General features: G+C 33.7%; 1 protein-coding gene across 3 annotated transcripts in view; it reads left to right on the forward strand.

Annotated features, from left to right (window-relative positions):
* LOC144960601 (transcription factor XE1.1-like) overlaps nucleotides 1–13,780 on the forward strand; it is a 21,932-nt gene extending 8,152 nt beyond the window's left edge. The window contains exons 3-8 of one of the 3 annotated variants that reach the window (XR_013642883.1): nucleotides 1,373–1,417; nucleotides 3,254–3,337; nucleotides 4,085–4,230; nucleotides 4,847–4,968; nucleotides 6,886–8,420; nucleotides 9,867–13,780. Coding sequence is in view for 2 of the 3 variants with exons in the window: in XM_078893827.1 (XP_078749953.1) it covers nucleotides 1,373–1,417; nucleotides 3,254–3,337; nucleotides 4,085–4,230; nucleotides 4,847–4,968; nucleotides 6,886–6,927 (439 nt within the window). In the remaining variant the exon portion in view is untranslated. Of the gene's footprint in view, nucleotides 1–1,372; nucleotides 1,418–3,253; nucleotides 3,338–4,084; nucleotides 4,231–4,846; nucleotides 4,969–6,885; nucleotides 9,665–9,866 lie in introns of those variants that run through there. The other 2 variants (XM_078893827.1, XM_078893828.1) reach the window with 2 other exon arrangements.
* The last annotated feature ends 4,250 nt before the right edge of the window (nucleotides 13,781–18,030 follow it).

The following is an 18,030-nucleotide window of genomic DNA, read 5'->3' on the forward strand; positions in this document are numbered from 1 at the left end:
CTCAATGTCTCAATCGTTTCTATGTTATATGTTTGTGTTGAGAATATTGGCTATTAAGCTTAACTGCTGGTCAAAATTATTCGCGATGGTGGTGTACGAACGAATCGGCGGTCTCAAGAAGTGGGTGAGAGAGGGATCTAGTAATGACTTTGAGTTTGAAACGAATATTTTTGTGTTCGTGGATAGCTCACACGGTAGAGCCACGCTCTCACCTGCCAGGCGGAGTTGTCTTACCAATAAGGTCGCAGGTTCAAACCCCACCACCGCCGCGGGAAAAAAAAAAAAAAAAAAAATTATTCTCTATTGTCTTCTGGCACTTTTCTATTCACTTCATATCTTGTTCTTAGAGATCGGAGCATGTTACTCTACAGCAGGTGGAATAAGAGAATTTCTGAAGACTGCTCCTTAAATGATTAGAGTTGACTCTACAAACAGGTTCTGATTTCTAAAGATGTGCACACTAACTGGATATTAAAAATGAAAATAAAAAACAAGTTGAAAAAGTGGAAATGTATGTAGCTCTAGGTTACTCGAAATCTTGTGCTTGTGTCTGGATGAGACTTATAGGTGATCTCAAACTAGCTGCATTGGTGGTATGCTCTTGGAATCTACGTCTGATCCTTATTTGTTCCCAGTTCCCCTATGTCTTACTTTTTCTTGGGTGCTTTAATTGTAATTCTAGAATTTTTTACTATCCCATTTTTCCTTTTTACTGGCGCTGATATAACCTAAATGTGTTGCAAGCGCCGTAAAACCCTTAAAAACAAACAAATCTTGGTATTTCTTACAGAATAAGATATGTTAAATATTTTTAAAGCATTGGCATGAGATTTATTTCACAACTGCTAAAATAGTTTAAAGTTTGGATGGGTTTTATCTGTTTTACTTTCTTTTTTTCTTTTTTTTTTAATCTCCTTTTTAAAAAATTTGTTTCTGATGAATTGTAAAAATGTTAAAATGTTTGTGTGGCTATGTGGTCTAGTGGTATGACACTCACTTTAGGCTGGGAAGGTCCTAGGTTCGAGCCTCACTTGGTGCATATTTGAGTCCTTTGAAAAGGCTCTTTACTCACATTCTCTGACCGTATTCAGGTGTAAAATGAGAACCTGGGCATTAACAGCGGTGTCTCTGTCGGGGGAAAAAAAAATAATTTTAATATTGCCTAACAGGCGTCGTATCTTGTTCTACATGTTAAAAGTCTTGCTGTTGGTCGGGGACCCTCTGTAAAGCGTTTTGAGCATGTTTAGTGGATATTGCACTATATAAAAAGCTAGAGTATTTTTTACAAAGTCAGGTCATTGTCTTTTTATCTTTTTTCTGTTCATCTGATGTTGTTATTCATCCATGTTATTTTTCAAACTTTCACCAACAGAACACAGCCTAAATCCAGCCATGCCTCATCACTCAGCCATGAAAGGTATTGTCGTACTTTAGAAATTCCTCCTTATCATTTCAATTTATATTTTTTGGGTTCCTTTACTATTCGAATATACACCTTATCTCTTTGTTATGCTTAATTCATGCCTTACACTTGTTTACCAAACTGGGGGAAGGGCCGGGGGAACGACAGAAATACTCGTGTCCAACGAGTTACCAAAGTGACGGTATGAAATGTAGGGTGCTTAATTGATACCGTAGATTTAGGATTTTGATACTTGTAGAGCAATGTTGTTGTGATAATTCAATTACTGCTTCTATAATGACAGCGACACTGACTACTTTCAGGTCTTTTTGTGCCTAAAAGTGATGTTGAATCGAGAAACAAGTAATATTTCTTTCACATCTGGTCCTGATTGGCAATTATATATAAAGAACAACAAAGTTTTGTCCCAGAGCTACTATATAAAGGAGTTTAAGGCATGAATAATCACAAATTGCTAATTTTTAAAATAGTAGTTATAATGTCTACTATGCGATTACCCCTGAAAACTACAAATTTTTCCAATTTCAAGCAGGCAGGTCTGCAATTATTGATATATAGAAATGTGACCGTCGAGAATACTGCGTTTTTGACATCTTGTTCATAAAACTCATCCTTCAATGATTGATATATAGAAATGTGACTGACCGACGACTACTGCCTAAATATTGACGGTTGTCGAGAATTCTGGTGGACTCTGAAAAAAACTTGACATCTTGTTCATAAAACTCATCCTTCAATGATTGATATATAGAAATGTGACTGACCGACGACTACTGCCTAAATATTGACGGTTGTCGAGAATTCTGATGGACTCTGAAAAAACTTGACATCTTGTTCATAAAACTCATCCTTTAATGATTGATATATAGAAATGTGACTGACCGACGACTACTGCCTCAATGTTGACGGTTGTCGAGAATTCTGATGGACTCTGAAAAAACTTGTTTTTGACATCTCGTTCATAAAACATCCTTCAAATATGGATTGATTAAAATGGCCCTCATCTTGTCAAAAACTCTCAAACCAGGGACTTCTAAGTCCCCAGAAATCCCAGGTTTGAGATGTCTTGACTAGACGAGGGTCATTTCAATCTCACACCTGCCTAGTACTACGAAAAATTCGTAGAAATACCAATTTTTGGCCCAGCTACGGAACAATTTTTGCTTCTTTGAGTAATAAATCTTGTTGAAAAAGACAGTTTAGTTCCTTAGAACCTATATTCAGGCCCTGGAGCATTTTTGGATTATGCTGAGGGCATATTATTTATTTCTAAAGCTATTTTAAGTCACTTTTTCTTTTTTCCCCTTGGAAACTACAAATTTTAAAAATTTCAAGTAGGCAGCTCTGCGATCAATCAATATTTGTAGGTCGAGTCTTCTGCCCAATTTTTAAAATTTTAAAGTCGTTTTTATGAGTACAGCAGAGCAGAAGTATATTTGAAGAATGGTTTTTCAAAACTACATATCTTCATTTTTCCCATTTTAATTTATTATTTACCTTAACATTTTTCATCCAGTCTTAACATTTAAAATCAGAATTAACCTTCAAATTCAAACAAAGCTAAGGACATTCTTGTATCAATTTATGGTTAAAATAAAATTTTACGTTTCAATTTAGCTCATGGACGGAAAATTTCAAAAAATAGAAAAATCGACTTGACAAGTGTTGGAAAACGACCTTCATTTTTGGTGATTTTAATTTTAAAAATTTTAAAAAGATAGTTATGGTAGACTGACGATTTTTTCCCCCTTCTTTCTTCCCCCCATACCCATCTTGTATTCCCCACCCCCACCTGTTCCGATACCACAACCACGAAAATCGTGTCCAAAGCAGTGATGATGATGAGGACCTTTCACCCACTGCCAAAGCAGAAAGAGAACGATTACGGAGACAAGCCAACAATGCAAGAGAAAGGTGAGATATTTGGGGGGAATGGGATGTTTTTTTGGGCAACTCCTTTTAGTTATTGTTGTATAGTGTATGCATACGCTTATGACGAAGACTTGTGGCTCATGTTGGGCACCCCAAGGGGTGGCCTAAGTAGTGTGTAGCCCCCATTCTTGAATGTATTCGATCAATCTGGTGCTCTACCAACTGAGCTATCAGGACCCCCCACCATGAAACGTGTCTGTAGCAAGTTGTTCATTTGTTTTTTTCAATCAATTCCAAAAGGGATAATAAAAAATGAAGAAAATAACAGGTCAATGGGATGAAGCATTTCACCGGAACCAGTTTTTGAATGACAGTCGACCAAAAGGCAGAGTGACATCCAGAAAATTGTTTCAATGAATGAAATTATATTCTCAGATAATGCTATCAAATTTTTCAAAGTAAAGTTAAAATGTAACATTTTTCTTCAATTATTTAAGATACATTGAAAATAACACATTTTCCTCTGCCTCTATCAACTTGGATGGCAGACCCATCAATGTTTTTGTTTATTTATCTTAACAACGCCACTACCACATTATCTCATTTGTCTGTAGTGTTTCATTCATCCTGTTTTGTTGATAAAGGGGAATCCTGAAAGTCCATTTTATCTGTTTTCATATATTAAATTGAAGCTTACATTCAATTTCACATTGTTATTATTTTTTTTTTTCGAGCTTCGAGCAGCAACACTTACATTTACTTTACTTCCATCAACTTGTTTTGTTTCAGGGTACGAGTACGCGACATCAACGAGGCGTTCAAAGAGCTGGGTCAGATGGTGACCCTCCACTGTAACTCCAGCCAACCTCTCACCAAATTGATGGTTCTACAACAGGCCGTCAATGTCATCACCTCCCTGGAAAGTCAAGTCAGAGGTATGTGTGTGTGAGATGTTCCAGCGTACTTCCTGCTGTCTTCTTGTAGTAGCAAAGGAAGAAACAATCTAATCTCTTTGTGCGGCTATGTGGTCTTGTGGTATGACACTCGCTTTCGGATCGGAAGGTCCTGGGTTTTAGCCTCCCTCGGCGCATAGTTGAGTCCTTGGAGAAGGCTCTTTACTCACATTCTCTCACCGTAATCGGGTGTAAAATGAGTACCAGTCCGTTAACAACGTTGTCTCTGTCGGAAAAAAATGTAAATCGCCTGACAGGCGATTGGTTGGGTCATATCAGATTTATTAGTGGATTCTGGAAGTGGATGCTATTTATATTGCCTAAAAATATTAAGTTTATTCATTAATTTTAATTATCAATTATAATATTTCTAGTATGTTGTTGAAATTTTGTTTAGCCTTTTTACTTTCTTTAAAAGTCCAAGATTGTTTTTTCTTCTTTTTTTTCCCTGTGGTATTTGGTATTACAAGGGAGCTAAAGATTTTTAAAATTTTAAAATCCCCTCATCATAAATGATGTAGTAATTATTATAAGGTGCAAGATTGCACTGTGTAAAATATTTTCATTCTTTTTTATTTATTTTTTCTATCTTTTTAAGAACGTAATCTCAACCCCAAAGCTGCCTGCCTCAAGCGTAGAGAGGAGGAGAAGACAGAGGAATTACCCAACAGGGTCTTGTCCTCGGATGACCTCACCCAACCCCCAGGCCTCTCCAATAAGGTATCCGATTAAAACAATAAAATTAGTCCTTCACAGCCATAAGCTGACCCCGCGGTTTGTTGTTTTTTTTTTGCAAAAAAAAAAATAAATTCAAAACTTTGCAAAGAAAATTATGAATTTTGCAGAAGAAAATAAGTAAATTTTGCAGGTTTCAAAATATGCAATATCACCAAGCAACTAACTACATGCAACCCATGTAATAAAATATCCTCGCGAAATTACGCAATTTCAAACTCAAAATTATCCAAAAAATGGCAAATTTTGCCAGAAATTATGCTGATTTGGAAAAAGACACAAAATTGGGAAAACAAAATCACAATTAAAAATTGCCATCTATGAAATTATTATGATAAGAAAAATCAAAGCTTTCAGGGTTGCCTGGCTAAAACTTCTCCTGCGGGGAACGCAAATTTCGCAAAAATAATTTTTTAAAAAAGAATCAAAGAATTTGTCAAAAATTTGCAAACCGTACAGATTTGCGGTTGCAATGCAAATCAGAAAACTTTCCCTAATTTTGCAGCTGGGCAAGCTGTGCAAAAAGACCGTGGGACCAGCATAAGGCACATGGAACCTGGGTTTGTCTAGGTTTCTAAGGCGTTACTAGTTTATCGCAATGAACTTTTTGCTATATCTAACAGACCTAGGTCAGAGTTGCCAACCTACTGCAAAAAATGCGGAATTGTATGCATTTTCGGCGGTTGTACGCTTGTATGCATGATTTTCCCCCAAGATTGTACCCATTTTCAGTGCACGGAGTCACTTCAGTTTTCTTTATTATTATTATTCATATTATTACTAGCCTATTGAGAAACCTTGGTGACCAAGTGGCTATTCATATATTTTTGACCAATTACGATCTTCATGCTGGGAGGTAGAATTCTGAAAGGGTTGGATTATAGTCTTGGGAACATAATTGTTGCTGCAATTGAGCTTGTGCGGTGTGACTTTATGTAATTTTACCTTCCTCTTACTTTCACAATGGTTAGTTTCAGTCGATTTCAGGATTGTACCCATTTTTATGAAATCTACCCCATTTTAAGGTCCCATTGTACACATTCTCATCAGATGGGGTTGGCAGCTCTGACCTAGGTACCTAAAGAGTGTTGGGTGGATAAGGGAGTCGGATTAAAATCTGGGAAATTAAGGAGCAGGATAAAGAACTGAACAAGTTGAAATTTTCCCCCCAGATGGATTATCAGTAATAATCTTTCACTTCACGAAATTTTAAGAGACGACATCTCATATTGTTGCTCTGAATGGTTTAAGTATATTTTAACATCTGTTGGGGTAATTGATGATAGAAAAAAAAACAAAAAAAAAAAAACTCCGACAATTTGGGAAAAGATTAATTTGCAGGCCTTTTGTTGTTGTTATTATTATTATTATTATTATTATTATTATTATTATTATTATTATTATTATTATTATTATTATTATTATTATTATTATTATTATTATTATTATTATTATTGAAATAGAAAATAATCTCAAACAAACGTCCATCACAACCCTGTTAAATCAAGCCTATAATTGTATATGCCGTTATACACTCATGTCAACTGTGTCAAGAAAAACCAAATGTGAAGAGATAGGATTACTCTATTAATAAATGTGGTATGGAATTGGTAGGTCCTGGGTTCGAGCCTCGCTCGGCGCATGGTTGAGTCCTTGGAAAAGGCTCTTTACTCACATTCTCCCACCGCGTAAAATGAGAACCTGACCGTTAACAACATTGTCTCTGTCGGAAAAATAAACAAACTTTGTAATATCGCCTAATAGGCATCATGTCTCGTTCTACTCATTAAGTGTTGCTGTTGGTCAGGCAGCCTTTGTAAAGCGACTGGATATTGCGCCATATCAAAGCTCAAAGCTCAATTTTTACCAACACCAAACAACCTTTTTATTTTATTTCCTCAGTGTACACCAGACCCAGGAAAAGGCCAGTGGAGTGCCTGGTAGCATTGTCGTCATTGTCATCATGGTGTGTCTCATTCATCTCGTCTTCATTTATCCATATCCATATCCAGAAAGAACTCTTGTTCATTTCTATTGTCGTTTCTGGATCCTTGGATTCATTTCATTCAACTCAATTCAGATCAATCAACACGACAGTTCATCTGGACACTTAATGCATCTATTCATTCATTATGAACTTGAACCCGTTTACAATGGTGCCTCAGCATGCATTCAATTCATACATTCGTTCGTTCGTTCATTCATGCATTCGTTTATTCATTTTACCTGTGTAACCATTGGAAAACTTAAACTGCCAACACAAACTACAGCAAAAATGAAAATAATAAGATTATATTATTATTATTATGATTATAATTATGATTAATATTATTATTGGTGAGTAAAATAATTAAAATGAAATGCTAGGCGTGTGTGTTTCTATATAAACATATATGATATGTGTTGATTCGGCTAGCTATTGCAATGTGAAAGTGACTGTGCTATGTGTATGTTTCAGTCAAAATATACCCTATAGTAGATATTCAAATGAAATCTGTTATTTGATGATGATAATAATTGCGATTATGATGATGGTGGTGTTTCTTCAGACTTTGATATTTAACTCTCTCGAGTTCACAGAGAATCAAAATCGAACAAATTTGTTTGATTTCTTGAATTTGTATGAACTGCTGAGAGTTAAAAGTGAGTTTTTGCCTGAATTGTTTGTGTTAGTTCAATACCCTGTCTGGATTAAATCATCTACCAACGGGAAGTAATCTGCCATTTTCTGATTAAACGCCTTTTTTTTCTCCCTTGTCGTTTTAGCCAGAAAAATGTAACCTGGCGTCTCGGAAAATTCTTTGAACTTAAAAAAAAATGTTTAATAGGCCATCTTAATGATTTTAATGACTAGGATGTAATCCTGATGTTTCATTTGTTCATTTTATTCCATTGTTTTTCTTCACCACCCAACATCAGTATTTCATGTTAAAAAACCTTGTGATTCAAAAATATGAACGATCTTTAAATAAAAGAGGTCACATGTTATCGTGAAAGTTTTCTGCTGTAATTGGAAACTATTTTTTTTTTAAAGGCGTTTTGTCACTGTTTGGCAGTAATTCTCTTATGGTTTAATGATGTTCTGAATGATTCTTAAAACTGGTTGAGAATTGATTGACTTGTTATGGATAAATTGTTATGATTGTCATCAGTGAAAATTGGATCTTTTTGATTGGAGGAAGGATTTAAGCCCCCCCAAAAAACTGGATCGGTTTGGTTAAAGGAAGGATTTAACACAAGGCAAAAAGAAGCCAAAAAAAAACTGGATCTTTAACACAAAACAAAAACTAGGATTGTTTTGTATAGGAGGAATTTACCGAAATCCCCAAACAAGCCATGTATAGTGATGGATGTGCTCGTGTGTTATATTTCTTTTCATATTGAAGGATTACACGCGTGTATGAGAACATTATATGGCTAGATGCCTCTTGTAATAGGTCAGTTAATGGTAATAGATAGAATAATAGCCGCCCCCATCTATCAAAAACAAAGTGAAATGTAATGGTGTTCAATTTTGTTCTCTCTTTCTTTATTGAATTTCTTTTTTTAATTGTCTAGGACTTTAAATGTTGAATGTTGATGATTATTATTATTAATTACTATTATTAAATTATTATTATTATTATTATTTATGACAGGCCTGTAAACTTTCAGACAGTTGTCTGAAATCGGACATCTCAATAATTTTCTACCATAGGAAAACATAGGTACAATAAATTTTTAACAAATTCCTTCCCAGATGGATCATCTCTAATATTCTCCTTCACTTCACAAAATTTTAAGAGACGACCTCTCATAATGTTGCTCAGAAGGGTTTGGCTCTCTCGAGTTCATATGCATGGGAAATCGAACAAATTTGTTCGATTTTCCATGAGAGTGAACTCGAGAGAGTTAAGTATATTTTAACATCTGTTGAGGTAATGGATGATACCAAAAAAAACTCTGTGACAATTTTGGAAAAGATGATTTTGCAGGCCTTTTTGTTGTTGTTGTTTTTATTATTATAATTATTTTTATTAATCAAAGCTTTTTATTATTATTATTATTCCACAAATCATGAATTTCTGCCTTCCATTTGCTCCATGTTGATTGGATCAGTGGACATAACCCACCACCACAAGGGAAATTGTCTCCATTTTATTTTTGGACTTTTATGTCCATTAACATTCTGCCAAACATAATGCAGGGAATTTGCAAAATAAAAAAAAATAAATAATAATAATAAAAATTGTTGTGAATATTTACTTAGAATGTTTAAAATGCTTGACCTTTTACTTGTAAAACTGTTGGAACTGCCTTGGGTTTTAACGAAAATAAATGTCATTCAATTACACTGGCATGGCAGATTGGTTTTTTTCTTCAAAATATCACCGATTTGCAATTTGGCCACAAAATCTGCAACATTTTGCACCCAAAAAAAAAAATAATAATAAATTGTTTTTAATTTTTAAAAAAACATTTAGAAAAAAAGACTTTTTTCTTTTAATTTGATAGCTGGTGTAGAACATGAAAGATAATTAATCAAGAGTAGTTTCTTTTTTACTATCCCATTTTCTTCCTTTTTACTGGTGCTGATTTGACCTTACATTTGTTGCAAGCGCCTTGAAACCCTTAAAAACAAACAAAATCTTTCTCTTTCATGAACTAATTATGGGTTTTTAGGAAAAATTAATTGCTATTTCTTTTTTGGGGGGGGGGGGGGGGGGGGGGGGGGGGGGGTGCAAATTTAGCTGTTTGTATAGGAGGAATTTACCGAAATCCCCAAACAAGCCATGGAGATGGATATATATAGTGATGGATGTGCTCGTGTGTTATATTTCATTTTATATTGAATGGATTACGGTGTATGAGAACATTATATGGCTAGATGCCTCTTGTAATAGGTCAGCTTGCAAAATTTGGGATTTTTTGTGTGCAAAAAAAAAACGCCATGTCAAATTACAATACCATGCTGTGTGAAACTCGAAAATAAACACAAACTTCCAAATCAGGAACAGTTAAAAAGTACTAAACCCTCTCCTATCTAGCCGTTTTCATTGATGGTTGAGGTAGGGATTTGATCTTGAAATGTTTAATAATTAAAATGTTTGTCATGTTAAATGATCAACTGTTTTAAATAATAAAATTACAGTAAAACTCTTCTCTTCTATTTCAGACATGACATAAGATAAGAGAAAATCAGCCTATCTCGATTCTTTAAATTTTTTTTTTTTTTCGTATACAAATAATGTGGTAGTGAAAGCCAAGAATGAATGCTGTGAGGAGTGAGGCGGCTTTTTATTTCAGATCTGATTTGTACCAAATGTTGATAATACTAATAATTTTCCTTTGTCTCAAAATGGTATTATGTGGGGGGATAATTTAGAGGCTGAAAATAGAATTATTGATGGTCAGAAAAACGAAACTTGGACAGAGTTATCGAAGAGAAGGAATTTGATTTTGTCATGCGGTGGAAAACCCCCATCGTTGGGCTATGTGATCGTGTGGTATAGCACTCGCCTCGAGTCCCGCTCTGAGCTTTTTACTCGCATTCTCTCACTGTATTCGGGTGTAAAATGAGTACCTGGCCCTAAACAGCGTTGTATCTGTCTGGGGGAGAAAAAAATCGAAATTATCACCTTACAGGCATCATGTCAAGTCTTACATATTACATGTTGCTGTTGGCTATGGGCCCCTTGTAAAGCTTTTTGAGCATGTTAAGTGTATATTGTTCTATATTAATGCCTCAATTACTTTTATTTTTTAAAAATATATTTGTGTTCGTTTTATTTTAACTTTATACATTGTTTTTGACATTGGCTTCACCCCGACGTAATACCAGTTTGACATAATGGGTTACCAGGACTGCGGGTGGTTGGATGGGAGCATCACCCTTGAATCATATACCTATGATGTTCGCATGGGTGTACGATCCGATAGTGATGTCGTTTCTTCTTCTCTTTACTAGCCTATCCTGCTTCTTTGGTTTGTGATTGTATTTTTGACAGGGGATATTTTTTTTCCTGTAAATCTCTGCCTGTTTGTTCTTGGTTATTTATAATTTAGCTTATGATATCTTTAGGTTATGATTTTGATTGACATTTGTACTATTTTTGTTAGATTGCTTGTTTTTTTGTTTCAGCGGTCTCTCATATAACCTCAATTGTGTTGGAAGAGACCTAAAGCAACAAACAAAAAAATTACCAGGACTGCCTGCCTTTCAATACAAACAATTCGTAGAATTAGGACATTTTGGCTCCAATTTCAGCACTTGATGAGCAATATGAAGTGTTATTTATTGATTCTTTGTGAACGTATATCGTTGATCTCTATAGCCATCACAATTTTATCTCCTAAAAACTACCGTTTTTGGGGGGGTTTTTCTAATTAGGCAGGTCTTTGGGTAACATATTTTGTTTGCTATCTGTTCTATTCTTTTTATATTTTTTCCTAGTGCTTCCTTAAACTAAATTGTGACTTCTATTTGTAAGAACAACAAGTCTTCTCTGTCTGTGTGGGGTTCCTGACCAGTGAGCGGGAACGTACTTGCTGTGTCTTTTATCCCCTTATATCTGTTTTCCAACTTGCTTTCTGTCTTTGTCTTGGAATGAGATTACTTGGTTTTGTTCTGGCTATGGCCGGATGCTCTTGCTGAGAGGGAAACAGTCAAATGTATAGTTTGTTTCGGGAGATGATATTTTTTCCCTTGTAAATCATTTCTCTGTAATGTGCTGTGTTATGTTTTTGATAATATATTATATATGTGCATTCCTCTTAGTAGGGACCTGTGCTTGTGTCTGGATGAGACTTTCAGGTGATCTCAAACTAAGTACTTCGATAGTATGCTCTTGGAATCTACATCTGTTTCCTATTTGAACCAATTCCCCTTTGTCTTACCTTTTCTTGAGTGCTTTAATGGTAATTCTAGAACTTTTTACTATCCCATTTTCTTCCTTTTTACTGGTGCTGATATGACCTTAATGTGTTGCTAGCCCCGTAAAACACTTAAAAACAAACAACAACAAGAAGTCTTCTCCGTCTTTCTGCTGTCGTCCATTTGTTTGCTTTTTTTTTTCAAGTGCCTTGGATTCTTTATCATCATCTGAAAAATATTCCCAGTCTTACTTTTTCTTGGGTGCTTTAATTGTAATTCTAGAACTTTTAACTATCCCATTTTCTTCATTTTTACTGGCACTGATATAACCTAAATGTGTTGCAAGCGCCGTAAAACCCTTAAAAACATAAAAACAAACTTCTTCTTTTTCCGAGTCCATTTATTGGTGATTAGTATTGTCTAATGATAAAGATTTTTACTATAACCATCGAGGACTGTAAAGAAGAATATATATAGGGTGACAGACGCTGATAGAGGATAATAATAATAATAATAATAATAATAATAATCTTTATTGTCCAAATTAAAGGCAATTCATGTGAGGTAAACAATGCTCAGTTTGGTTCATGGTATGAACATCAACACATTTACAAATACAGACACAGCCATACACGAACATACACGCTTGCACATTGTTTCTACACGTGTATACAAAAGAAATGAGCGTACATACAAACACATATACATACATACATACATACAAACACATATACATACATACATACATACATACATACATACATACATACATACATACATACATACATACATACATACATACATACATGCAGACATACATACAAACCAGCATATCATCGTATATGCATGCCTACATTCATACATACATACATACATACATACATACATACATACATACATACATACATACATACATACATACATACATACATACATACATACATATATACATACACACAGACAGATAGAACGATACGATATATTTGCTGGGACAGCAGATAACCATATTATAAATATAGTGTCTTATATTAAGAAGAAGATGGCAATGATTGTGATGATGATGATGATGATGATGATGATGATGATGATGATGATGATGATGATGACTACGATAATGATGATGATGATGATGATGATGATGATGATGATGATGATAACGACGGCGGCAATGTCGATGATGATGATTCACGACACTGCTTCTCGTTATTTTCATTGGTTGTCTCATTTTTCCACAGAAGATTTGTTAATTAATTTTATGGCGGTTGGAATGAAGGTTGTCTTATGTCGATTTGTCCGACATTTTGCTTCTAGATACCGTCTTCCGGAGCGCAGAAGTTGGAATTTTTCGTTCAGCGGATGCCTCTTTTCGTTGATAATGATCCATGCTTTTCAAGAAGTGAAGAGGAATAAATCCACTTTCCTCCTCCCATAGTGGCCAGGGATAAATAACAATGTGAAATTGAATGTAAGCTTCAATTTGATAAATGAATATATATAATGTGGCTGTTTCGGGTTTCCCCTCTTTATCAACAAAACAGGATGAATGAAACACTACAGACGAATGGGATATGACATATTACATAAATATGGAATTTTTTGGACTATCCTATGTTCCTCCGTTTGACTGGGTCTGAAATTACTTAAATGCGTGTCTCAAAAACAAAACAAACAGAAAAAAAAAAAAACCAGGATCAAGTCCTCAAAGTAAAATCATATTTTGAACAACAAAAGATTAAAAGGGCAATTAACTCATTCAAACCTAACACCGACTATATCCGTAGTTTACCCGGGTTACTTTTACCCCATGCCTATTTATTACACTTTTCTGAGACAAATTATAGGCGTATATCAAAGCTAATGTTTTTAGTTTTTACATGTTGGTGGTAGTTGAATAAAACTATCTATGTACATGCTCATTTTAATACCTTTTTTCCAATTTTGAAAGTAGCTAAAATCTCTAGGATTGAGTGAGTTAACGCTTTAAATTTGAAATATTAAATGGATTTTCTCCTGTGTGCTCCAATGACTTATATCTCAAAATACAGACTTTTTTCTATGTCTTCACCCAAATCTGAATGGACTGTGATCGTTTTTGTGTTGTTGTTTTTTTTTTTTTGCTACTGTGGGCAAAATGCCACTCCTTGGCACTAGTTGGTTGGAGTGGCACAACATGTCACTAGTTGTCTGAGGTGTCACACCATGACACGAGTTGTCTGGAGTGTCACATTATTGGCACTAGTTGTCTGGGGTGTCACTTCCATGGTACTAATCGGCTGGAGTGTCAAACCATGACACGAGTTGGCTGGAGTCGTAATTTTTCTACCACTTTCACTCACTCTAAGCATTCTATCATTGTATCCATTTTATACAAACACCTGTCTTAGTTTTACATTCTTCTTTTTCTTTAAAATTATGATAGATATAGATCTGTAGTTTTATTATATTATTATATACATTTTACAAAAGGCCTATCATTTGTCATGTTTTGATTTTAGATTTTAAATCGTGTTCCCTGCCTATGACGTTATATTTTGATTGAATCTTGAGTTGTTTTACACAACTTGTCCATTATTTTTATTTTATTTTGTCTTTTTATACAACGTGTAAGGATCTGATTTTAACATTGACATTTTGGATCTGATGAATAAACTATGAATCGTGATGTGTTCAGTCAATAGGGAACAACACTGTGGTGTCAAGAAATTAGTTCCAATCTCATTGGAAGTGTGTAAAACCAATTTCCTGTCAGAGTTATTTGCCAAGATGAGGGCCATTTAAATCGATCCCATATTTGAAGGACGAGTTTTCTGGCCAAATTTTTAATGTCAGCAGTTAACTTTATCTTAAAGGTCAGTCATTTTTTAAGAAGACCTTTTCTTTTTTTAAGTGAGAGAGAGTGAATATTTGAGTTGAAAAATTATTCGATAGGCTACTTGTGTTTTACCCCTCTCCTTACCAACCATAGGAAAATCGTCACCTTCATTACGATGCAACCGACAATTAAATTCTCTCATTATGATTTTGTATGTTACAAAATCTAAAGAAATACTAAACACTGTGTTGTAGACATCATTTGCCGTACAACAATCTGTATAGAATGCACTTGTTACTTTTTTTGTTAGAGTAAGAAAAGTCTATTTTTGTGTTGGGTGGGTGTGAATTTACGGGGGAAATTCTAAATATGGCTGGTAAGGAGAGAAGTTAAAGTAAAGGTGTCTTGTTCATATTCACAGACAACCAACCTAGTAAGAGTTTTGCAAGCACCCAAAAACTATATTCAAGTCTCTTGGAAATATTATTGCTCCTATATTTTATTATTTTTTGGTTTTCTTGGTTGCTGATGTAGAAAGCATTCATTGATGGTTTTTTTTTATAGATCTGTGAGATAATTTAAACTGCTCTCTTGTTGTTGTTACACTTGCATGACTCATTGGTATTTTAAGATGAATCTCTTGTGTTCAGAATGTTAGAATTTGGATCATTCTTTCAGTTCATTTTTTTTTTTGTTGTTGTTGTTGTTGTACTGTTACACTCCAGTACTGTCTCCTCCTCCAACACAATTTTTATATGTAAATGGTGCTGCTCGAAGCTCAAAGAAATCAATAACAATGTGAAATTGAATGTAAGCTTCAATTTAATTTACGAAAACGGATAAAATAGACGTTTTGGGTTTCCAAAACAGGATAAATTAAACACTAAAGACGAATAAGATAATGTGGTAGTGGCGTTGTTAAGACTTTTAGTTGATTCAAACAAAGTACACTGATAGTGTGCTCTTTGAATCTATATCTGTTCCCTATTGAACCATACCCCCTTTGTCTTACTTTTTCCTCAAGTCCTAGAATCTTTTCACTATCCAATTTTCTTCCTTTTTACTTGCGCCGATATGACCTAAATGCGTATGCAAGCACCGTAAAACCCTTAAAAACAAACAAACAACATAAAACAAGGAACAGAAAAATGTGTCAATTTCAGTCAAGATTACATTTTACAATAATAATAATAGTTTTGGGTCAAGATGGTAGCACATGTTTAGGGTGTCCCGTTTTAACGTTTAGCTCTTTGAAAAGTTGGCCACTATGAATCCTTCAACTGTTTTACATATCCCAAAGAGTTGGAGGAACCGTGCTGGAGTGTGTTTTATTATTATCCTTTGCAAATCATGACTAATGCCATTTGTACATTTTACTGATATTATACAAGACGTTTATGAACTTCATAATATAGATTTCTACCCCACCCCTCCTGTTTTGTCAAAATTAGGCATTTATAGACATATATTAATTATTTGTTCAGTAAGGCATTATACAAGTGTTGTTAGTCAATGATAACATATATCATTTGCTGGATGGGTTCCCGACCTCTGATAGTGGGTAGGGAGCTATTGCTGTGTCTTCTATCCCATTTGCTTTCTTTCTGTCTTTGTCTTGGAATGAGATCACTTGGTTTTGTTCTGTCCTTGGCTGGGAGGGAAACAGCCGGATGTATAGTTATAGTTTTGGACATATTTTTTTTCCTTGTAAATCATCTCTCTCTCTGTACTGCAATTTTTTTTTCATGTTTAACATATGATTTGTAAACATTTGAGTTTATTCCTCGTAATAGGATCTTGTGCTGGTGTCTGGGTGAGACTTTTAGGTGATCTCAAAGAACACCGATAGTGCTCTTGGAATCTACATCTGTTCCCTCTTTGTACCATTCCCCTTTGTCTTAATTGTTCATCTAGATTATTACTATCCCATTTTCATCCTTTTTACTGGCGCTGATTTGACATAAATTTGAACCAGTCCCCTCTTTTTTTTTTTTTATTTATTAATTTTTTATTTTTTTTTGGTGCTTATAACTTCAGATCTACAACTTGTCTTTACAATCCTCCTTTATACTTGTGCTTATATGACTTTACAGTAAAAGCGCTGGAAAACCCCTTTTTTCACTCTTGAACTTATGATGAATGAGCGAGATTTTGGATACGTTTGTTGTCCCTGTACATAAAGACTACTTATGAATTTGAAGAAGAGAAGCAAATTGGTATAAATTTCATCATTACATGATTTTACTTAATAAAAGTGTTCAGTGTAAATGTGCTTGTTGTGCACGTTGTGAGGAGAATTCATGACTGAACGATGATGTTGTTTGGACGATGATGTACATAATAATAAATATTGATATGTCCTAGGACTGATATGTGAAGCATTTATTATTATTATTATTATTATTATTATTATTATTAAATTTATTAATTATTATTATTATATTATTATTATTATTATATATTATTATTATTATTATTATTATTATTATCATTATTATTATTTTATATTATTTATTATTATTATTATATTATATATTATTATTATTATTATTATTATTATTATATCATCATATTAATTATTATTATTATTATTATTATTATTTATTATTATTTATTATTATTATTATTATTTATTATATTATTATTATTATTATTATTTATTATTAATTATTATTATTATTATTATTATTATTATTATTATTATTATATTATTATCATTATTATTATTATTATTAATTATTATTATTGTTACGTTGTGATTATTAGGACTGATCATGATTGTTTTTCTGTTGAATTACTTGTTATTGTTACTGCTATAATAATACATTGTTTTTGTTACGGTAAACATGCTAATAATGTCCTGAATCTTCCATTGTAGGTTGTTGACATCATAATAATAATAATTACTATTATTAATGAATGAATCAATTGATTGATTCATTTTACCTGACCCCTTTTTCAAACAAATATATATATTATTCTACTATTGTTATTATTATATTATACATGACGATACAAACAACAACAAACGTGTTGTAAGAGGTATGAAAGAGTTGAAATGAAAGAATGGAGTAAGAATAGAAATTGGCCAGTCCTTTTTTTTCTTTCTCTCTCTCTCTCTCTCTCTCTCTCTCTCTCTCTCGCATATACACACTTTTTCAAATCTCTAAATCGTTATCGTATTTTGCAGTTTGCCTTTTTTTAAATAAAGGGGAGAACTGTTCTGTATATTTTGCAATGCAGTAAAGTTCCTCATTCGAGATAATTTCAGTCATTTTATAGTTAATTTCCTTGTTTAAGAAGATTTTAGCAAACTAAAAAGGAAAAATTTATTATCATTTCCAAGATCAACGTTCACTATAAGAGATGAAGTGAGTAGGAA

This window comes from Berghia stephanieae, chromosome 15 (assembly GCF_034508935.2).
Source record: "Berghia stephanieae isolate SIO BIC M18660-M18661 chromosome 15, UCSD_Bste_1.3, whole genome shotgun sequence".
Lineage (NCBI taxonomy): Eukaryota > Metazoa > Mollusca > Gastropoda > Nudibranchia > Aeolidiidae > Berghia > Berghia stephanieae.